This window comes from Dicentrarchus labrax, unplaced genomic scaffold, assembly GCF_905237075.1.
Source record: "Dicentrarchus labrax unplaced genomic scaffold, dlabrax2021, whole genome shotgun sequence".
In the NCBI taxonomy this organism is placed as follows: Eukaryota; Metazoa; Chordata; class Actinopteri; family Moronidae; genus Dicentrarchus; species Dicentrarchus labrax.
In genome coordinates this window covers 12,338,339-12,362,787 of record NW_026136704.1, presented here as the reverse complement: position 1 = coordinate 12,362,787, position 24,449 = coordinate 12,338,339, and the positions used below count along the sequence as shown (strand labels likewise).

The window sequence follows — 24,449 nt, the reverse complement described above, 5'->3', positions numbered from 1 at the left end:
TATTTGAATTGGGTGTCTTCACACTGTAGTTCACATTAACAGGATAATCCACGGTTTGATCATTCTTATGGACTGTCTATTAAAGGACCAATGAAGAGAATAGGTTGTGTAATCCACACCCCTTAACATTATGGAAATGGATTCTCACTGTTCAAAAGTTTCCTCCGAGCACTTGTGATAATGAATGTGCCAAAGAGCTTTATTAATGTGTGATGTGTGATTAATGTGAGCTGGTACAGTCAACTGAATGGATTTCTCCACAGGATGAACAGCAGAGGCAATAAGGTGGAAGAGGCTTGGCTTTGATCAATAATGGTGTGACCTCAGGAGGGGAAATAATTACAAATGCCTTGGATCTGAACAACTGGGAGCCACCAGAGGCTGATCCACACGCAGGATCCATGTGACGCCACCGAAGGACCTGAATTTTTACAATTAAGAACACCAACACTTCATGATCACTGCCGAGATTTGCACCGCTACCTCGGGAGGGGGGTGTGAGCGTGGCCCAGAACTCATATCCCACAGCCAAATCCCAAGCTCCTCATTATGGCAGCCTCACTCCTTGATGTTCCATAATCCGGCTGTCATTGGCTCCCCGGCTGGTCGAGGAGGCAGGAAAAAGAAGAACTATTTCCCAGCCATCTCGCTGTGCCCCTGCAACTCAGCAGGGGGAGCAAAGGGAAGGGGAGGGGGGCTACATGCAGTAACAAAGGGCGGCTGCAGAGTCATAAATCTCCTCCCAAACTCAATGCAGGAAGTACGTGAAGAGGCTTTCTGGTGATAGCTGCTTCTGTTGCTCCTCCCCTACTTATCATCATCTCCCAATCGTCTCTCTCTGTCTCTCTGTCTCTCTCTCTCTCTCTCCTTGCTCTCACATGCATTACTCCTCCTCTGTTATGTCAAGTCTACATTCAATTTACTCTATGCCTAATAACATCTCAATGTCAAGTATCCATCTATCTGTCTCTGTCTGTACTGTATGTCCTCTCATGTGCACATGCTTTGTGATCATAGGGACCACACTCCCCTGTGACGCACTCCATTATGCTGCTAAGCTATATGAAGTTTTAACCATTCGTTATGGGCATACTCCCCATCATTGCTGGTTGATGTGAGGCTAATGTAGCCAAGCTGAGGTTGGGCCTTCTATTCAGTTTATTCTGGACACATAATTTGTTGTTTATTAGGAAAATCACAGGGGAATTTAGTGAAAGTGACACAAAACCTGATTTACAAGCAAGAAATTCTAGGTCAAAATGTCCTTTTTCTGCTGTTTCTTTGTATTTACTCCCTTTTACCTCATCCTTTTTATTCTTCCCTCACACCTCTTTGTTACTTTCTTCCTCTTCCGCTCTTTCTTTGTCTTGCTCTGTGTTTTTTTCCCCAAATACTCTTGTCTCTGCTTCCACTTTATATCTCTTTCAAACCCTTTGGGCTTTTTCTTCAACTGCAGTTTTAGAGCAATTGATTATACCACACTCCTCCTCACCATCGCTCTTTCCCTGTCTGCACCCCTAACACGCACACACACACACACACACACACACACACACACACACACACACACACTCATCCTTCTCTCCCTACCTCTCACTGTACCACTGTACTTGACAATTCTACACATATTTCTATTTCTTTTTGCCTTTGCAGTAGAGAGAAGAGAGCCATGTGGTAAATGTATACAACACACACACACACACACACACACACACACACACACGCACGCACACACACTGATGCTGAGGCTCTTTGCAAATAGGCATAAACACACACTCTTGTAAAGGACAAATCCTGAGAGACAAGAGGTCCGATCTCTACGTGGAAGTGAGAAGAGAGGCGCATTCAAGAGAGAGCACACGCATATTTACATCCTTTCCATCTCTTCTCTCACCCACTCTGACTCTGCCTCTCTCTCTCTCTCTCTCTCTCTCCTCCTCCTCCTCTCCCTCTTTCCCTCTCACACACACACACACGCATACACATACACATACACATACACACACATGCACACAGACCCCCCTCTCACACAGGAGTAGATAGAGAGCGGCGAAGAGCAGAAGGAGCTGGGTGGCAAAAGAGAGGCAGGAGGGCTGTTGTTGATTGAACAAAGCCAGGAAAGGAGTGCGCAGTCCTAGGGAGAAGAGCAGCTGTGAAATGCCTCGAAGGGAGCCTGCCAGCTACTCCTGCAGAGACCTGAAGGTAAGCCTCGTGCACCGCTGATGGAGGAAAAAGCAGAGGAAGAGACAGAGAGAGGAAGGCAGAAAAAGGAGGAGGTTTTTAAAGCCGCTGATGCATGGTACAACCGTGGCTCCACGTACAAGCTGGCTTCTCTCAATTTGTTTGTGGATGGCATTGCATGCTGTGATTGCATTATGTGTTTCATTGCACAGCCACAAATTCCCTCTAGAGTGGCTTGCCAAATAAAAAGTGTGCATCACTTGAAGGAAGATCAAAAACTATGAGAGTCAGATAGCTAGAAACAGGGAGACAAGGACAGATAGCAAGAGAAGATGAGAGACAATGCAAGACACTTCAAGAGCAAGAGAGCAGGAAGAGGAAAGTGATGATGGGAAAAGTGGCTGGATTACCCTCCTCCATCAGTTACAACCTTTATCATCATATCTTGCCTCCTTCATCTTATGTCACTGCAGAGATACATAGATCACCACCATACATCTCCTTGCCCTCATAGCGGGAGCAGGGTAATCAAAAAGGCAATGGATTTCTCTGACGCAAGCAAAGAAAGCCTGTCAGTGCTCCCGCTGTTTGTGCACACTTGTGTGCTGTGCGGTAGTTCTCAGTGCAATGCAGGAGTTTTACAAGCGCAGCAGGAGCAGGAGCAAACCTGGCATTAATGTGCATCTATCTCTGTGTTACCATAAGTGCATGCATGTGTGTGTGTGTGTGTGTGTTTGAGGACACAGCGCAGCATGTTTCAGCCCTCACACGTTTTTTTCTACATTCAATAAAAGCAGGAGATAAAGCGGCGGACGTGTTGTGGTGATATAGTTGATGGCAGTATTTTCATGAATATTGTAGACTACACCAAAAGCATTGAGAGAAAATCATTTATATTGATTCCCCTGAAACACTCTCTCTGGGCTGTGGATTAGGGCTGCTAGCTTTAATGTCTGATGTACACTGCTATTTTCTCCTCTAGTAGCTGCAATTCAGTGCACTCATCTCGAGAGTTGTTGCTGTAAAACTTTGATGACAATGCAGTGGGCTCAGTAGCCACATTATTTTAGCACAGTTCCCCCAAAGCTCTTGTCCTCACTGGTATTGTCTCATCAGGGAATGCCAAAACAGTGTCAAGGCAGTGAGTGGACATTATTTTTTTATATCTGTGGAGGAAGTGCAAACCATCACTGCTCTCATCATTAACCACATTTTTACATATGGCACATTCTTAACGCAAACCCATTGGAGCGGAAGGAAAGGGAAAGCCTAGTCTGACGGAATGACTACTTAACACTAGCTTTGCAACAAAACCTGCCTATTTGCTACACTTCAGGCTACTTTTATCACTGTAATCTGCCATGACCCTGCTCACAGCTGATTGAACCGGGATTGCCTATTTAACGAGTGCAGAGGGAAGTGTGAGCAGCTAAGATGTAATGGTTTTTGATGGATGGCCTTTTGACCTTATTATCAGCGCTATCATTGTAACTGCAACTCAGCGCCGTGTTGTTCGCTCCCCTCCTGCTCAGTTATTATCCATGTCCTGATCTGCCTAACAAGTGGACAAAAGAGGGCAAAGGGCAGATGTAATGCTCAGCAGGAGACTCTCAAAAGAGAAGACACTGTGAATAATTAATTGGATCTGTTTATTTAGTCAAGACTGTGTGTCTCTGGAGATGTAGGGAAAGAACAGTTCTTCAGGCAGATCCCCCATTCTCTAATACCACAGCGGTGCATCTGTGTCAAGAGCTTAGCCAGGCGTGAAGATTCTTTTTTGTATTTAGTGCTCTGGTAGAGTACTGCATAAAAATACAGTATTTGTTTACAGGGCTGTTAATGAAGATCTTTTCACTTACACACTGCTGCATGAGTTGTTCTGCTTCACTTCTACTTCCCTCTATGAAAAATAACTTTGTGTATAATTCAAAAGTCGTAGCCTTACACTTTGTGAGTTGTTTATGAATACAAGCCAATCTCTTCGTAATGCATGAAACAGATAAGCTGCGTAAAATTTCTTACCCAATCTTGTCATCCCCCAATGAAAATCACTCTTTTTATGCCCTCATAAATCTGTAACCAATGCAAATTCAAGCCCCTGTGTTTACTGTATTTTAAAGTGTCACCTACGGTGCTTGTGTGCCAGATTTACTGTATGGTGCAACCCACTCACTGATTCAGCAACAACTTCACGACGCATGTATTTCTCCTACAGTCCTGTCACACATAAAGCTGATACAGTGCATGGTGCTGCTGCTCCAACCAACATGTAGCCCAAACAAACCTTCACCTTCTGTTTGGCAAAGAGATGACTGTTTCAGAGATCACCTCTTTGTTCTTTGTTTGTCTGTTTGTCCAACACACCTATACCAACACACATGGACATTAAAGTGTATATACGTGTGCACACATCCTGTCATGGATAAGAGATAAGGGCAGAAAATACAGTTTGCTGGCTCTTTGGAGTTTCATGCAGCTGCCTTCTGTATCTGTATAAGTATCAAAAAATAAGTTAAAATGGCTGCTTGTTCAGGTCACCTTGCTCTTACCATTTGTCAGCAAGAATGTTTATAGCTTTCAGGTGGTTTGGAAGGAATATTTTTTATGCAGCCAAACTACATGGTTATCAGAAAGACTATTATGATATATATATATATATATATATATATATATATATATATATATATAATCTGTCACAGATTACTTTTTGACAACTGTGAAAACGCATTCCAGTATACACCCATGTCCAGGTTGACAACCTCCCAAGAATATTCATAATGGCTCATGTTCTTATCTGTCAGCAGCAGGTTATGTGGAATGCAATGGAAGTTTTACAGTGTATCCTGCTCCTGGCTTAGCCAGTGGGGCTAAACCAGTCTTTATCTGGAGTTATTTAATAAAGGAGGATCTATTCACGAGGACCCCTTTGTTAAGCATGGCCACACAATGGTAGAGATGCATTGATGTCTCTTATCCAGCTGATAAGTATTCAGGTCAGGCTAGTTCCACTAAAACACATGTTTATGTTTATTGTGTTACATGATTCCTGCATTCATATACTACATGTACTTGTAAATATTATATTTCATATATGCAGGCTGATGTTGTTTAGTTGCTTATATGATTTAAAAACAAAAGCACCACAACCACAGTTACTTTAATTGGCCAGCAGAACAAATGCCCATGAACATGATTTGCCTACAGTGATACACGGACACACTAGCAGCTCAGCTAAATTCACACACTGATTCATATGGTGCAAGGACAATTTAGCTTCACATATAATGCAAATAGAGAACATTCACAACATGCACACCCTTCCTTTTGAGTGTTTGATAAACACGTGAGCTTACCCTGCAGTATCATTAAGACGTAGAAAGCAAACATACCTTTTTTTTTTTTTTTTTATTTTTTTACAGGTTTTACGTAAGCATCTATGAAGCGTGAGCATCCATCACCTGGGGGAAGCACATCCCTGTAAATTTGCACCTCATTAACATGGATAGAAAAGAGATACTGCATGGTTAATAAGGCCTGTAGAGTGACAGCATGGATTTTTTTTTTATTTGACATGCTTCTTTTAAAGATTGGTTTATTTTTAAAGATTAAGGGATGGCATGAACATAATCTTGCTTCAAATTCACACAATGCCATCTACTGACGGCAACAGAGGTTTAAGCTCATCACTAAAGGACACAGTGTAAGAAAATGCACTGAGCAAAGGGTTCTTTACTCAGCTCCTTTTCCAAACAAGCTGGTCTGAGGATTTTTAACATGCAGCCTTGGGGTTGTAATCTAATTTTATTCTGACTTGGCATGTGGTGACTATAGAGAAGGAGGAGGCTCCTCAAAGGGACAAGCACGGTGACACAGTGAAGCATGTCAGGAATCCCAATCAAGACCATTTGACCTTTGGCTCCTCCAGCATTCGCCATGCGCTGCTTGGCTCTGCAGCTCCACCCACCATGCTCATGCCCTCCCATCCTCCCCTGCTCTCCTGTCCTCTACAGTGAAATGGAGCAGAAGATTAATCACATTTGATGCAGAGGCTTTGTATAAGTGGATCTGATGTATAAACAATTAACATATTTGTTTGTTATAATATATTGTGAAATTATGCTATATTGCAGATTATTGAGCTCATCGCCGCATACTTCCCTCTCATTCCAATTTGTTCTTCCGCTTAGCCATCACTGCCTTCTAAGACAGAGTGGTGGCACAGGGAATCTGGGATCTAAAGCCGTAAATCACGGCAAGAGCCTGACAGAAACGCCTGATAAGAAAAAGAAACAGGGTGTTGGGGAACATGCCCAACAACCCAACCTCACACATCTCACGTCTCCTCCCTCTGTCTCTTTCCATCATGTCTCTCACGCTCAAAGCCAGCATGGTTGAAGAGGGTGTTATTTGGCTCCAGTAGGTGTTGGGTTTTAATCCCATCCAAACTCCACTCAGCAGCATCATCTTAGTGGTGGAGCGAGGCAGATCTGAAACAGCAACTATAATATAATAGCTATTTATGGCTTGAACAACTATACTTTTTTTTCTACGGGTGATGTGTGCAAAATGTACTGTAAGATGGAGACTGAATGAGGGACAGTAAGAGAGAGAGATGTGTGTGTCAGATAGAGAAAGAGAGAGAGGGAGAGAGAGAGAGAGTTGGACATATCATTAGGGAAATTGTTTCTCCAGTGTGAGTCGAACATCTCCGTGCAGCAGTGTCACTCCAGAGAAGGTCATCCATGAGAAGGACACAACTGGATACACTCAGCTCACTATCGGGGCATAAACGGGAGGGAGGGACGGTATGAAGTTTGTGTGTGTGCGTGTGTGCGTGCGTGTGTGTTTGCTGGGCCTGGAGCCAAACTAGCTGGGGACGTTTTTAGTCATTTGACCTGCCCGACCTCAAAGTGTCATAAGTGAGCAGAGATAGGGATGAAGCCATGTTATTTTATGGGCCAATCTTAGCCCAGGACATAATCATGACAGGCCGGTAACCATGACTCTTTGCTTTTTACTCAAGGGGAGGAGTGAAGGAGGGTTGGGAATCAAGGAAATAGAAAGTTCTAGTGCTTCCATGGCCAAGGAACTGAGACAGCAGATAAGCTGGAATGACTCTACCAGTGTAGGTATCTGATGCAGTGATTTGGTAAATATAGCTGCTCTTTCAATACTCTTAAAAGCTCAGCTGCAACCCTTATCTTTATTTTTTCCCCTTTCCCTTGCTCTTTTTCTTTTTCTTTTTTGCCTATTTTTCTCTGTTTCTCTTGTGTCAGCACTGTGTTTGATGAACCGACTGAAAACTGCAAGCTATGACCTCAAAATGTATGGATGAGTGCCCACTTATAGTCAAATTTGTATTGTAAACTCAGGGATATTGCTGAGTTTGCAACATCTTTCTGCCATTTGTAACCCTGTCATGCTCAGCGGGATAAACACTATTATCAGGTCAGAGCTTGGCACATGTTAGATACAGATTACTGCTGATTATTTTCCATTCCTGAAAAGTTTATAATTTGGAAATATGAAGCTTGTACCCAACAGCTGCAAGCAGCATTCTCAGCATTTGCAAAACAAGCACATCTGTGCAAATTTTAGGCAGGAAACAGTGTTTCTCCACAGGCTAGAAAAACTAAATTGATTACCTCCAGATAATGGGAAATAAAAAGGTAATTCACTGAATGAAACAGTTTACAATTATGTTGATCAAGTGAGAATTATAATTCAGGTAATTAATCTGTTGCAGGGGCTTTATTAGAACAGTGATTAGTATTGATAAAAACCTTCTCTTGGCTCAGCTCCAAGCCAGCTCTTACCTTTCAGAACTGCACACAGAGCTGACAACACAAGTTTCTGAAGTTCTGAAAATGGAGAAAATTAAATCATGAAGCAAGTGCTATTCACTACAATGCTGGCCCTAGGGGGAAATTATAGAGCTTGCGACAGGTTAGAAAGGAGAAAAGACACATTTTGCTGTGCCCTGTGCAGATTATTGTTTACAGCGTGCAGTGTCAGCAAATAAGGAAAATATATGTCCTGTAGATATCCCTTAGGAAGCAAGTTCCCTGGTTTACTAGTACCCCTTGGCTTTAAGCACAACAGATGAGTGCTCTTGTTATCAGGACACAAACACAATTCAGCCAAAGCATCCTGTCACTCTCTCGGTAACAAGATAAATGCTTGTTACCCTCTTAAAGCGCCAAGATAAAACACCCCAGCTGGTATCCATGTTCGAACACCTCCCATTTGGGCTTGTTGAGTCTGCTGCTGTGAACAGACACCGCAATCACAGCCCCGCTGAAAACACACACAGGTCTGGAGTTCACAAATCTCCAGGGAGCCATGTTTAATTCATGAGAGAACCTAAAATGAGTCAGAAAGCGAGACCTTGCAACCCCTTTAATGTATTCAGTGAGGTTTTTCGGAAGCTTTGTGTGTGTCCCGCGCCTCTGCTGTCCGTCTGTCTGTCTTTTCCCTACTCATATGCATGTCACGTCACTCTGCCCTTTGCTTTGGACCATCAATGTCAACACTACATTCCTGTGTGGATCTGATTTGTGACGTGGTCCTCTCACTTCTCCACGCTCGCCTTTGCATTCCCTCTCCTTGCTTGTCAGCGATCAAATAGAGTAACATCAAAGACAGATGACAAAGAAATGTCAGATGTTGTTAAGGTCAGGAACCGGTGGCTAAAGTAATTTACCCATGTTCTTTTGCTTGGTTGGTTGCAAGGCCCGTGTATCCCTTGTTCTTTTAGTAAATTAAAAGTAGTTGATTTTCAAACAACACTCAGGGGCTCCATAAGTTAATTGCCTCTTGTGGAGCTCCAAAGGTGTTGTAAGATTGCTGCTAAAATTAGGGCTTTATCTGAGCCCCCCTCCAAACTCACACTCCCACTCCCCCCTATAAGTATAGTCAGTGGCTGTTATTAAATCCCACATCATTGAAGAGACATTGAAAGTGCTCCTATTCTATTTCTCCTTTCACTTTGTTCCTCACATAACTGATGTTTAAAAATACCTGTTTCAGCACACAACTCAGGAGCAGAGAAATGCTCTTTAAAATCACATCACATAGTGTAGACTGCCAGCACATCACTCCAGTGGAGCTAAAAACAACCGCACAGATAATATGTATACTTTTTTGGTTTTATATTAGGTTAAATGTAAAAAAAAAAAAAAAAGCCAACTGGATTTTCTGAGGCAGTTAGTATTTATTTCTTTGTCTCCAGCCGATTAAGGAAGCAATCACTGCCTCTGATCTGACGGATGGTGTGGCTGTGGTGGAGCAGTGTGAGAGCTTTGCGTACACATAGAGAGTTGTGTGTCTGTGTCTGTGTGTGCATGTGGCCATAAGTAGTTGAGCAACTGGCAATGCTGGCAATGACAAGCTTGCTCTTTGGGAAAATGACGTTGTTAAAAACACAGCAGCTGAGCCTGCTTCATTGTACAGGCAAATTAGCCAGCAGTGGACACTGGGTCATCTCCCATGTGATATCAGCTAATCCTTTACTTAGGTCTTCAAGTGCTGAAAATGCTGCAAAAAATACTTTTTTTTTTTATCCTATTTTATCATATTTGTGTATACTAGTATAGTAGGGACATGCAGCAATTGTATTTCTTTCATCATGATTACTGTACACATGCGGACAGGTCTGTCAGATGGAACTAGATTTCCTAGCTTTTAAAAATTGATGTATTCTTCCCCATAAACAGAATGCTGTGAGTTGTGATGCTGTGGTCATATTTAACTTCAAATATGGGTTAATATTTTAACATTTATCTGTTAATATTTAATGGAGCATGATTTTTTTTTACAGGGAAAGCTACAAAGGCCATTAATGGCTGGTGCTCTATTCACGAATATGCCAAACCTGTCTCCAAAACAAATTACGTACAATTCATTTGTTTTGCCAAACACATTTTAAGGGAAACATAATTCCTAGAAGTGTTACTTTGCCATGTGTCACATGTGCTACAACCAATGTGTGGTTAGGTTTAGGCAACAAAAGCACAAATCCTGTGTCACGATTCAAGTCAGTGATGACCACAATTGTTCCCTAGCTGTTTATGCTGTTTGAGCATAACCATAAAAAACATTCTTCAGTTGCTTTGAGCAGATATTTTATTTTAAGTGTGCATATTCTTGGGAAAAGTTAAATACATTGTCGGTAAACTTCAGTATCAACACATTAATTATCAACATTTTGTGCTCATTAACAAGAGTCTACAGCAGTGACATGCACAAAAAAATGCAAACGTCTTTATCTAGAGCCCGTGTTTGGTTTGTCTGTTCTGGGCTACAGAAACATGGTGGCTTCAAAAAAGGCAACCCATGGTGTCTGTAGATAAAAAACGGCTCATTCAAGGTAACGAAAACACATTGATTCTTATTTTTAGGTGATTATACACTAATTAAAACATACCTATGGATATTACATTGCATTCCTGCCAATAGATCCTCCTAAATGGACCTTTAATCACAGTGGTGCTTTGAGCAAATGTCTGCATGCTAACATGATATTGACATTAACCTAATGATGGCACTAGATGAAAAGTCCAATCCATGCAGTAGTTGTTGAGCTATTTAAAAAAAATAATAATAATAACAATGTCAATCTTATGGTGGTACTAAAAGAAAGTTCAGGGGATATCATTAATGCCTGTACAAAATTTGATGCCAATAAGTAGATATTTTGTTAATTAGTGAAAACTGTATTAGTGAAAACATTGACCGGCTGGTGGCACTATAACAGAAAAGCCAGAGGATCATCAAGATTATTACAATATATCCTCAGGGGAACGTCAATATATAGCAAATTCAATGGCAATCCATCCAATAGTTGTCGAGATATTTCACTCTGAACCACAATGTCAAACTCATGTCGGTGCTAGATTAAAAGTCATGGGATCCCCAAAGTCAGGAGGAGTCATGAATGCAAACTCATGTGCTAGTTGCTGAGATACAGTCTGGACACAGTGGTGGACTAATAGACCTTTAGACTGATATTCACATGCTAATATATTTATTTTTATTAAAAAAACGTAAGGCGACAGGCTGATTTATGTAGTACATTCTCTCGTGACACCACCATTATTGTGGTGGGAGAGTTGAAATGACAATGGTTTCACCAAAGTTCGATTGATGACATTTGGCAATGGCTCTTTTTGACTGACGTCCACATTATGGATGCAGCCCCAGCTACCATTAATCTTCAGATTTATTTGTCTTGTGATTATTATGATTGTTCTCCATAAATTCAGGATTTTTTTGCATCGTGGTGATTTTTATAATTTATTAGAAATCAATAAATGATCTACAAGAAATATTCTTTCTACATTTATTTTATGTTCCCAACTTAAACTGTGCCTCTATTGAGATTAATTAATTTGATTTTAAGATACAACATCCTTTTCAAACACTCCAATGTTATTCCTCTAGTTGACAAGTGAGATGCAATGCAAACAGTAAGTTACCTGTAGAGCACCTGAATAACAAAATGCTTCACGCTATTTAGAATTTTTTTTTTACAGCCAATACAAATGCAAACATCTTACTCAGTTGAGGATCTGACCTTTTGAAGTGTATCTTTTGGGTTCTAATTACACCAGTTGGCTTATATTGACATTTAAATGACAGGTAGAAAATATTGGATCTGGGGGATTGCACTATACATCAACACAACATTGTTAGCATAGACATAATGTATGTACTTTTCAAAGAGGGTATCCAGTTTAGATAGCTGAGGGTTAAAGGTTAAAAGACCTAATGGATCAAGCTTGTACATGCACTGTAGCTTTGACCTCTATTCTCTGTTATATTGGGTTCATTTGAATGTTGGTGATCAATGAACTGCATCTCATTACAATATTTGGAAAATATGTAAGTTTTAAAGCCTAAATTTTAAAGACTATTTTACTTAATTCTGTCTTACAGGTTTTGAGCTTCAGCTGAGGATGGCAGGAGATTCCCGAATCCTCATGGACCACAACATGGAGATAGGAGTCACACCTGCACAGGTAAACTGCACAGCCACGACTTGTCAAACGACTATACTGCGGTCTTTCTGCAACTGGGAGAGAAAGCATGAAAGAGGATGTGAGAGTAAAGAGATGGAGAAGATATAGAAAGATGGGATGATTAGTAGGGAGAGAGCTATGTGTATGCGAAAGAAATACCAGGTGTCTATCAAGAATGGTGGCAATGAGGAGGATAAAAGGGCTGTTAGATATACATCAGATATGCTGTTTACCGATTAAATAAAGAGTGTGGATTATATATCAAGCAAGGTGTAACCAAGCCTGTTCCTCTAGCTCAGATAAATATATAGCTCAATTGACTTAGTAGCAGAGATAGAGAGACAGGGAAAAGACACCCCACTCACTCCCAATAACGGATGGTGGAGTTGCACTGGTTATCTGTCCTGATTCCCTAGCTGATTGGAACCTATACTGTCTACCGAAGCATGGCTAGAAATCCTCAGTGAGAGAAAACACCCACCGCTTACTACTGCCACGCAAAGAGAACTAATTAATTTGTTTATCGACCATCACCCCTACAGACTGTATTGACTACAAAGGCCAAAGATTGGGCAGCACTGTTTTGACAGCTTCATCTATCACTCAATTAACCCCGGCACAAAGCGTGGAAATGAACGGACCTATTTTGTCTGCCTTTCATTTAAAATCAGTGTAGTAGCAATTAACAACAATTGAAAAAACAACTATGTACATTAACAGATGAAAGTTTTATTCTAAGCAATGGTGAACTGAACTGACTGTGTTCTGAATCTGTATTTTGATCCAGTATCCCTGAGCACAGTTGGTAATAAGGGAGCCCATTGACATTTAGTGAATGCATTGTCATCAAGCCACTAATTGCGATGCCGGTCAATACGCATTGTCTTTCAATTCTTCTTTGTCGAAACGTTCCTTAAACAGGGATCACTTTAAATCAATATCTGCAAACTCAATACTGTTCATGCAGGCCTGAGCAAATGTGCACACACACAGAGTAGCAGTGAAACAGCACCTGACATCTCAAGGAAACTATCCTGAATAAACCTGTCCGACAGATTTTATTATCCTGGCACTACAATCGAAGGCACTGCAAGGATATTGTTCTGCTTTAGATTATGTCCTTTCCAGGCTGGACTGTGAGAGTGATCGGCTTTGTGATAGAGCAGAAGAGCAGTCAGTGTAACCACAATAGGGCATAACTTTCCTGGTGTTGTGAGCATGACTCTAGAGAGAGATGGATCACAGGTGTCCGATTAGCAGCGAGAGATTCAGAGGACACAGGGGCTGTTTTCTTGCCTCAACACAATGCATTTCAATTATCATCTCAGATTGGAAAGTGTCAGTGTGCTGCCAACTTGCCCTTGGTCTGTTTGAAAGGTGCCTTGCAACTCTGTCCTCCTGTATGTGTCTTTCTGTCTGTATGTATGCATGTGTATGTCCAAAAAGACAGCCAAGCAACTGGCAACTGGATTTCCTGTGCACTGTGGCACTCATTGTTCAAATATTCTAAAATATACAATATCAGAAGCCTGCATGTACTATATATGCATGAATGCCGGTTTCTAGATAAGTGCAAAGTGTGTGCCCAGGCATATGCCACTCTGTTTAAGTATGCCACAAGGCTCTATTGGGGAAGGATGGATGATCTGTTCCTATCCAGGCCTGCCAATGTCCCAGAGGGTGCGAGGGGAGGGGACACAGGGGACAAGGAGGGAGACAGGGCACAGCTGTGGGGCCAGATCGCCTCACTGGAGCCGGGCCAACATAGACAAAGACCTGGGTGTCCTTGTGTTCTTGTTGTGTCCTTACTCTCTCTCTTTCTCCCTATATATATGTGCATAGACTGTCACCCACAGTGTCATTGTGGAGTAGCACAGAGCAGTGACAAACAGCTCTTAATGTTATTTGCCTCCTCGCCAGAAGTGCAGAGCAATGTTTTTGCAAAGGCTGAAAAAAAATCCCATTAAAATGGTTAACACCTACATCCTCCAGTACAAACTCAATACAGCTTTACAGAAAATATTGAAAAGAAATCAGTGTGGCTACTGTAAAGTACACCCATGTGTAGAATAACATAAACTGCTACCATTCTTTCTCCCTCTTTCACTCTCCTTCCTCCCCTTGATTTCCCTCTCTTTCTCTATTTTTCCTCTTCCACATAGGTGAAGAAGCTTCCTAAACACTTGCGGGAGGCTCAGATCTCGACAGAGCGAACCCACTTGATTTCTGACCCGGCGAAGAAGCCACGTCAGCGATACGTGCAGAAGGACGGCAAGTGCAACGTTCATCATGGAAACGTGCAAGAGACCTACCGTTACCTCAGTGACCTGTTCACTACGCTGGTGGACCTACGCTGGCGTCTTAGTCTCTTCATTTTCACCTTGGTCTATGTAGTCAACTGGCTTTTCTTTGGCTTTCTGTGGTGGCTGATAGCACTCATCCGCGGGGATCTGGTGCATGCTGATGAGGAGGGCTGGACCCCCTGTGTGGAGAACCTCAACAGTTTTGTCTCAGCCTTCCTCTTCTCCATTGAAACAGAGACCACCATTGGGTACGGTTATCGTGTTATCACAGAAAAATGCCCTGAAGGTATCATACTGCTTTTGGTGCAGGCCATCTTGGGTTCCATTGTTAACGCCATGATGGTGGGCTGCATGTTTGTCAAGATCTCACAGCCAAAGAACCGCGCCGAGACCCTCATGTTCTCGCACAAAGCTGTCATATCGGTGCGAGACAACAAGATGTGCCTGATGTTTCGGGTGGGGGACCTGAGGAACTCTCACATCGTGGAGGCATCGATCAGAGCAAAGCTGATCCGCTCGCAGCAGACCAAGGAGGGGGAGTTCATTCCACTCAACCAAACGGACATCAACATCGGCTTTGACACGGGAGATGACCGGCTGTTCCTGGTGTCTCCGCTTATCATCTCTCATGAGATCAATGAGAAGAGCCCCTTCTGGGAGATGTCACTGGCTCAAATGGAGAAGGAGGAGTTCGAGATTGTGGTTATCCTTGAGGGCATGGTGGAGGCCACAGGTATGAAGGGGTGGGGTGGGGGTGATCAAGGGAGGGGGTAAAGAGATGGCATAAGAGGGAATGGGAGGACATATGGATGATGGGTAGATGGATAGAGAGAGACAGAGATTGATGAAATGTAGGATACGGGAAGTAAGCTGTGTGGGAGGGATGGGAAGATGGATAAATGGATGGAAAGACAGAAGAGGCTCACATGGAGGGATACATTGCTTATAAGAGGGGAGGGGCAGCCGTAAGTACCTGTAAGTGCTGCAGATTGCAAAAGATAATATTGTAATGGATGGAAAGACAGAGAGGCTAACATTAACAGATAATCGACTCTCTAAGTGAGACATGAATAATATTAATGCATTTCACTTCAAATTTAGTAATGGTTTTAATGAGAATTTTATTATGTCAGTGACAAATGTATTTTTGAGGAAGGTGGGTACTGTTTCTTTCATTAGTCCTACAACTGCAATTCTGTCTTCATCAACAAAACATTTCTACACAATTCCAAGTATTTGTTATTTGAAGCAGCCTCCTTAAAGCTGATCGTGCCACAACCGCCTTGCGGATGTTTTCTGTTCTCACTGCAGCCCGCATTTTCACTGTTGCTACTTCAAGGTTATGTCTTTGATATTGTTTATATCAAAATGAATGAAGTGTAGCTACCCTCACTGCTGGTCTATGTTTTGGGTAAAGGCCAAGCAGTCCTGAAAAGTGCTCCAGGCTGGTTACATTTATGAGGCAGACGTGACCAGGTGTTTCTGTAAAGTTCCACAAAGCTCCAATTTCCCAGCGTGATACTTAAATTGAGGCTGCAAGAGGAAAATGTAGCATCTTCAACCATTAAAATTAGATAACAGCAAATTATGATGTCTGTGTGACATACAAGGGATTTTTAAAAACAGTCGATTTATGATATTCAAAACATTTTTCAGTAACCTTGTATAGAACATAAATTATAAAGTGATGAGTACAGAAACCTTGAAACAGCAATTGCAGACAGCTAGCACTTAATTTGCTGTTCCAACTTGTTTTCTGTGGGGTATTGGCTAAATCAAGTATTGTTTATATGCCTAAGCTGCTTTGTTTATTGGCCTTTGTTCAAAGCGTAATTATAACCCACTCATTTTGAATACAATGCATTATACATGTTACTAATTTACTTTATTGGTTATCATTGTACTTTGCATCAGTAAATGAGAGACATGATTAGGAGCGTTTAGTACCGTGCACCCAGTTGTCTTTTTAAAAACTCGTACAAACCACTGCGCTCCCTAATGCGATCAGGCATGGCTTTGCATGCATCTGAACATTTCTGCTCTATTTGATTTTTTTTTTTTTCCCTCCAAAGCACCAGTAGTCATCACGCTTCCTGCTCACGCTGCAGGATACTTGACTCAGGCATTAAATCACCTTTCCCCGGCAGAAACCATGGCATCATGCAGGGGTTATTTAGTCACCGTCCTTGACCGCTAGGCAACAGACCTATCTGACCATCCAGTGACCCTCCCCCATGGCTACCCCTGTTAACCTTAATGAGACTTGTTAAACAGGTCACAAAGAGTGGGCTGGGAATATAAGGATAGCTCATGTTACAGTATTTTTAACCTTTTTTCCTAGTTTTTTTCCATCATTGTGTTGAGATCAGCTTTAACTAAAGTCATGCATGTGACACACACAGTGAAGTCAGGATGCTACTAATAAAAAACACAGTTCCACAAACTATTTGATTATAGACCGTAAAGGGTACTTTTGACTGATTATAATCATCATGTATTTTTAATTGAGATCTAAGGTCTCTAAAGGTCACAAATATTCAGATTTATAGCTGAATAAGCGCCCTCACTTGCTATTTTAAAAGTGATGAATTTGCTGTCAGTGCAGTCATGTATCTGTGAATAGATGGCCAATGCTGTGGAATGCAAAACATAATATTATTTCTTAATCCAACAGGAAAGCATATTAATATTTTAAAGTCCATGCCAAGGGAAAGATACACTACAAACATAACTTACGTTTTTTTTTATAAGAAACCCATATCTCATAAACTAATCTCAACCAAATTTAGAATTTAAAATCAGCAAGTGATGATGTCCATGAAGGGCACAGGCTTTATATACCATAAAACTCACTACACATCACAAATTGCATGCTGTTTCTCTTCAGTTGCTGGCCATCCCTTGTTTTCTCCATTGACACCCAGCCTGTGGTTTCGAGCATGATTGTGAGTCAGGCTCTGGAAAAATCACTAACATTTGTTTCTCAGGCACTCCCACAGCATTTGGGATAAAAAGTAAAACAAGATGATGACTTAGTAAAGAACATTCTGTCCTTCTTTATGACACAGCTTAATTGCACTAATCAAAATACATAAAGAACAACATGCAATACACTCCATAACATCCTCTCAGTTAATGAATGCAGTTACCGTTACAGGTACAACATGTCACAACACTATAAAATAATGCAATGTAAGTTCATTTATAAATGTATTCATCTATGTAATGGAGTATCATAAAACTATATATAAAAGCATAGTTTATATTTCTGAAGAGCAAACTCAAGCTGACCTTGCAAGCTGCTACATTTCTATGTTTGAAATAGTTGATTCGAATGAATAACCCATGCAGTTCTCCCCAATACCATCATCTTTGCTGTGGTTGTTACATTAATTCATTTGTCTAGCTGCTGCAGGGTGACAATGTGCAAAATCTGTTGTAGCTTTCATGGACTTGTTGTGTCGCTGAAAATAGCAGGGTTAAGTCTGCTTAGTTTTCTTTACAGTAAATTATTTATGTATAAAATAAGGCCTGCTTGATGACATTTCTCAGAATCCACAAAACATCTTGCATCAATATTGTTGCTGTGTAAACAAGAACATTTGCAGTTGTGTTTTTTGTTTTACACTTCCTAGAAAAATCCAGGAAAACAGACACATGTAGCAAGTCCAAAACAGTGTTGTTCAAGCTCACACGCTAGCTCAGAGTTCTGCTCACACAGATCGAAATTAACATGTTCATTATTTTGAATTTTGAATGAAGTCCATTGTCCCAACACAGTTAGTACATTTTCCATTTTTTAATTACCTTTATAAATCTGTGAGTTTGACTTAGGTGGAGGAACTGCAGCTGTTGGGTTGTGGTCTTACCCATACAATCTTATTTCACTGGCTTTCAACCATTTTATTTTTTAAATTATTTTTATTTTTGTCATCCATGATGTTGCGATGTAATAGTTCCGCTAGAAAATGTTCCATCGTTCACTAGTGCTTGTACCTCTTTCATAATGGGAACTCCTCTCTGTAATATTAGTTGTATATCTTGAGTTTTAATGGTTTTAACTAAACAGTAAATGAGCGTTTTCTCTCAATCACATTTGTTCAGTATGATACATACCTTGGCGCTCAATTGTGATTTATTGCTCAGATCTAGATTTTTTGTTTTGTTGTCTGTTTGTTTGTCCTGAAGTGACCCGCATGACGGATATATCTAGGGTGGCATAAAAGTCACATAAATTCTGATATGACTGTTCAGGTCAAGGTCGTATTGCAGTTTAGTTTTGTGTTTGTTTGTTTCTATCTGGTAGCTGCTGTTTGTATGTCTGTGTCAGGTTTCATAATTCAAAAGTGTGTAGGTTTGTTCAGATTAACATATTATTATTATTGTTATTCTGTCTGAATAACAGTAAGTTAGTCAGCCAGCTCTCCTGGAACAGAATTTTACATGAATGCATAATATGTACAGGGATGAAATTTGACGTATTGGCTTCCAACCTTGTCACTGCCTGCAAGGATATATCAAGCTTAGCACGGCAGAGATTGAGGGGTAACAACAAAAACATTCCCGGAGGGGAACTTAGAGTCTGCAGGCTGCTGCTGGAGTGGAGGTCATAAGCCCTTATGAAGTGAGAAGCAGCAGCACTCGTGATTGCAGTTACACCTGCAATGACGTTCTGACATGTCACAGTAAAGCAAAGGTGTAACTAATAACATCAATGATGGCCCTTTTCCATTTTGGTGTGCCAGTAAACCACCATGCGCAATGCCATGCCCCTTTAACTGACACACCTAAATGGGAAGCAGTCATTTTTAAAGTTATTTAATACACCTGTGTTTGACAAGTCAAAATGTCTATTTATATTCAAAGATAATGCGGATGCTTTTATCCCCTTCACTACATTTGAGTTGGAAAGTGTTCTGGCTGCTCTGATTGTTTCAGTAATGCTAAGCTGAATGTGCGCGTACATGCTGTGGAAATCCCCAGTACAGCTTTTGTAATGCAAGAAGCAACCAAATTCACATCATCCCTTTCAAGACACCATTGTATTTCCAAAGTTTAAATAATGAACAATAAAATAAATATGGGACACGGTGTAGGAGCTGCTGAAGATGTCTCAGCTGCCATACATCAGTGCATTCACAAGTTTGGTTTTCATAAAATTAAACCTGAAAATCACACACGGTTTAATAATGTGAATTCTGTAACCTCTGTTATTACATCGGCTGCTGCTCATCTGCTGACTGTTAAGTCTTGACGCACATGAACATATCACAGCACAAGTGTCTCCTACGCTGCTCACAGCTCCCTGCAGCAGCTTTTTCAATCAAATGTATAAAACATAAGAACAGGTATTTTTACAAACCATGCAAGACGAAAAGGATAGTACAGTCTACAATTACAGATAGTCTGCTGTACCCGAAAATGTGTGTGTGCGTATGCGTGAGGCAGATGGGGGTGGTATTAGTTCATATTTTTGAACTGATTTGGTATCTCGAACAGGCTGTTCATTTTGATCTAATCCCTCAGGAAATAACTGCTATCAAAATGTATTTTCATAATCTCAACACTAATGCATGAACAAAATAGTGTAGCGGTGTCTATGATGTATTAAGTCAAAGGCAAATGGACTTTTAAATTGTGACAAAAACTTCATAAAAATGACAAAACTGGGTGGACGATCTTTTAAATGCTAATAGGGCAAAAAAAGGTCATCCCAACACAATTTCATGGATTTGGACTGGAATTTAAAACCAACACATCAAACAGTAGTCCAACACCTGCTTTAGAAAATCCTTCTCATTGGGACTGAAAGACGATATATTGTCTTTGATAATCTTGTCACAGAAAAAACAAACATATCACAAGTTAAATGTGGAAACTAGGCCACTCGTATCCAGAGGGAGAGCTGAAGAAAAGGTGCAAAAGCCCCTCCTCTCACTGTGGCGTTAGACACCATATCAGTTTGGCATCTACATCTATTTTAGAGCACATGCTTGATGTTATTAGTGATGTTCTGCATCTACAGAGACAGAACATTGTGTAACTCAACAGCTGGGTTAGCCAGGCATATATGGTGAGTCAGATGTTTCCAGTTTAAAGTGATACTCCACCCAATGTCTGTTTTTGGAGTATCACTCACCTCTTGTGGGGTTAAAAGGTGGCTGTCAAAAGTTGTGTAGTAGCTTGTGGCTAATTTAATAGCCATAAGTCTTAATAGCCAAACATGATACACCAGTGTGAAGAAGTGATGAGTGAGAAATGGAAGATGACAGTTGTGCCTTCTTAAGAGGACAGAGCATTTCAAACTTTTAATACATTTTGGAAAGTATGTTGAATTAGATGCTAGTTTCTTGTCAGACATGTAGCATTGTCTGTCTCTATTTCTGCACCACCTCTCTTCCTCTTACCTTCGCAATTCAAGCTGGCATTAAAGGGTATTTTAGGAATATTTGTTTTACATATTATTTATACAAATGATGAATCCACAAGACAGAAGATAGTTGCTAATTGCGTATGAGAAAGCCTCGTTACCACTAAACCTACAGTACAGTAACAATGGCTGAGCTATGTTATTTGTGATTGTGTGTTTGTTTCACAAGAGGTGAATACACTGTATACCTATCTGCAGCTGAGCTTTCTCCACTACACCTTTTTCACTGTAACAGTAAGGACTATTGGGTTCTGTGTAGATGAATGTGTTTCAGGGCGCGCTTGTGAGAGGTGCGTCACTAAAGGGCTTTGTTTGATGCTATGATTACAAATTTCACACTTTTCCGAAAACAGACCAATGTGTCAAAATTCATATCTGACATTACAGACGTGTTAGCCTTTCTCTCTTTCCATTTGCAAAACAAGTTGCTGCCAATTTTTCTTTTTTTTCTGACTTGGCAAAAAAGACCTCAGAAAATAAATATTGACACTTTTGTACCAATCAGTTGTGTGCAAATACAGCATTTATTTCAATCAGCCAAACAGCTTATACTTTCTAAAAAGAAAACTAAACCTTTTTATTTAGATAAGTGGCATTTCTAGCTTTGTTGCATTCAAAAAACACAATGTAGCTTTAGAGGAAACACTGTGCAGGTCTTGGCCCTTTATGTGTGCAGTTCCTGTATAACCATGAAGTATTTACTGATGATGTCTCTCTTTCTCCTTACACCTCTTTCCATCTGTGTGTGTGTGTGTGTGTGTGTGTGTGTGTGTGTGTGCTCGTCTCTTTTCATACCTTGTGTACATACTTGTGCTATATATTGATGTTGTGTGCATGTCTGTGTGTGTGCATGTGGATACATACGCCTATCCATACCTCTGACAGGGATGACATGTCAGGCACGGAGCTCCTACCTGGACACAGAGGTGCTTTGGGGTTACCGCTTCACGCCAGTTCTCTCCCTGGAGAAGGGCTTCTATGAGGTAGACTACAACAACTTCCACGATATCTACGAGACCAACACGCCCACCTGCAGTGCCAGGGAGCTAGCTGCTAAGCTTCGGGAGGGGCCGCTATTGCCTCAGCTTTCGCTCCTTAGCCCTGAGCCCAAAATGCATACTTTTGACCCCCTAGACCGCCTGTCCAAACCGGACCCACTCAGCCGGGATGAGGACAAAGAGGAGAGAGATTCAGGGGCTGACAGAGGAGAGACAAATGGCTCAGCTGCTGCTTTGGAGGAGCCGCCCCTTGCTGATGGACTACCTGACTGATGTGACTGACAGCCACATCAGCTAAAAACCCAGGACAGACTGGACAGGAGGACAGGACAATATAATGCTTAATTTAGTCAATGGCCAGCTTGTTCCATTGCAATGCTTGGAGATACAAGACATCCGTCTCCAGCCCCCGACTCATGCAATACTCCTCTACTAGAGTGTCAATCTATAGTATAGATTGGTTTTGTAGACACGTAAGTACACATACACAAACACACACGTACAGTATCTATATCCTACACTTAAAGGTTGGTGGTTCAGATTGTCTTTTTATAATCGCAATGACCACTTAACTGCTATAACAGCTCAAGTTGTATAATGTAAACTTGAGCTGAAACTGGTAGCCATGACAAGAGTTCCATGGGCTTATTATGGATACTCCAATATTCTCATTTTAGAGTGTGTTTATTCAGCTTCATTTGATCAGAGTATCAGTCTCATAACTCAGCTAATGTGTCTGACAGCAGCTTCTGCGTGGTAATGGAACCTTGTTATTGATTTTTTTCCCCTTTTTTAATGTGGGGGCTTATTATTTACTTTCTCTGTCAGTGTTGTTATTATCCTGTGTCAGAAACCCAATTCACCTAGGAGGAAATGTATAAGCCTTCTAGTTTGCATATAGACAAGAGAAGATGTAGGAAATTGTTCTATAAAAGGCAATGTGTACTGGCAACCGCTATCCAATTTTGTTTTCTGTGTTCATATCTTCCTCATGGTTGTACCGTCATGAATACTCTCACTGTGTTTGGTTGTCTCCCCAACATACTGGGAGCCTTGACCCAAAAGAAACCAGCTAGTACCTCATTTTATACTCATTTTCAGGGTTTGAAATTAACAATAAGAACAAGGCAAATGCTGGTAAAAGCTGTACAGTATGCTACTGACTGACTATTTTGAAAACGTCTCAACTGGTTAAAGATTTAATTCCCCTTCCCACTGCGGCAACTAAAACATTAATTCCAAGCCCTTTTCTTGGTACGTAAAGCACAATTTCCCATGAGTCGACTCCACACTGACCTAAGCACCCACCTAGCCACCGCTACTGGCTGATGCATGTCAGTCCTAGTTAAAAGTGACATTCAAATGTAGATTCAAATATTTGTATGAAATATTTATGTTCAACTGCTATTTGAAATGTTCTTGATTTTTATACACCACACACATGAATACTGCAAGTGCTCCCCAAGCAAAATGAAATACCCCATGTATCCTTTTATGTTTGTTTTGTTTTTGTTTAAAATATTTAAAAGATATTCAACCTTGGTATATTTCAGCTACATAAAAGTTGAGTCTACTGATGATAGGAGCAGGTCTCATGAGTTTAGTATCTGGCCAGCCCATCACCTGCAATATTTGCCTTCTCTGTAATTATTTGCTCGCAACTTCACCTCTAGCTCTCACCTTATGGTTTTTTTCCACACACACACACACTTGGTTCACTCTGCACTTTGGCCCTGTTTCACAAACCGCCCCTGGGTCTTTTGCTCAATATAGTTTATGGCCCTTGTGACTACTGTTTTGGAAGTTGACACTTAGCCTACAGTATTTTATTTGGTTTTATTTTTTCTTTGAAAGGACACATCACAGCTTGCATGCATGAATCAACCCCTATGTGTCCTATTGCTGAGTCAGTTTAATACAGTAAGAAATACAGGGTATTTTCTAGGCATGCAAATTATGAGATTTCTACAATATATTATAAGATAATGTATGAATATTCAATTATCATTTCTCGAAAGAAAAATTAGATTCCTAATACTTTAAAATCTCCCACTCCCCAATTTGATGTTAAATTGTTCTTTTTTTACAGATGCTTGTCCAATAAATGTATTTATTTTCACTGTGACATTTTTTCATCCTACTCTGTATTCCATTTGCTAACGATACATTTGTCATTAGAAAGGGATCATCTTTCATTGCTGGAATGTCATCTGTTTTCTGTGTGTTCTCATGGGAATAAACATAATATGGCCGAAAGAACAACATGTTCCTGTTAGATAATGTGTGCATGCATGAGCAAGTGTATGAGAGTATGTGAGTGTGTAGTTATTTTGCACATAACTTTGCAACTGAGGACTGGAAAGTACCTTAATTTAGCCTGCGTGACAGCACACTCTATCAACTACAGTGTGACAAAATGACCTATGGCTCTCAGTAAAACAACTGTGACTTGACAAACTGGCTACCTGAAAACTGATTAGTTCTGTATCAAATCATGAATAGGAGACTTAAGCAACCT

At 40.9% G+C, this 24,449-nt stretch overlaps 1 protein-coding gene across 2 annotated transcripts; it reads left to right on the top strand.

The window, feature by feature from the left end:
* Positions 1-1,842: 1,842 nt before the first annotated feature.
* Positions 1,843-24,193, top strand: kcnj5 (potassium inwardly rectifying channel subfamily J member 5). Of its 2 annotated transcripts, none has more exons than XM_051398765.1 (4): positions 1,843-2,202; positions 12,118-12,200; positions 14,363-15,236; positions 21,819-24,193. In XM_051398765.1, the coding sequence occupies exons 2-4, from the start codon at positions 12,138-12,140 to the stop codon at positions 22,202-22,204; spliced, it is 1,323 nt and encodes a 440-aa protein (XP_051254725.1). In that variant the 5' UTR covers positions 1,843-2,202; positions 12,118-12,137; the 3' UTR covers positions 22,205-24,193. The 2 variants fall into 2 exon arrangements, with proteins under 2 accessions (XP_051254725.1, XP_051254727.1); XM_051398767.1 differs by lacking the exon at positions 1,843-2,202 and adding an exon at positions 7,179-7,306.
* The last annotated feature ends 256 nt before the right edge of the window (positions 24,194-24,449 follow it).

What these genes read in the sequence shown, in the direction of transcription:
- kcnj5 (XM_051398765.1), top strand. Translation starts at nt 12,138, where the DNA reads ATGGCAGGAGATTCCCGAATCCTCATGGACCACAACATGGAGATAGGA. An exon ending in TAGGAGTCACACCTGCACAG is followed by an intron (nt 12,201 to 14,362) that starts GTAAACTGCACA and finishes TCTTCCACATAG; the next exon opens with GTGAAGAAGCTTCCTAAACA. An exon ending in GGGCATGGTGGAGGCCACAG is followed by an intron (nt 15,237 to 21,818) that starts GTATGAAGGGGT and finishes TACCTCTGACAG; the next exon opens with GGATGACATGTCAGGCACGG.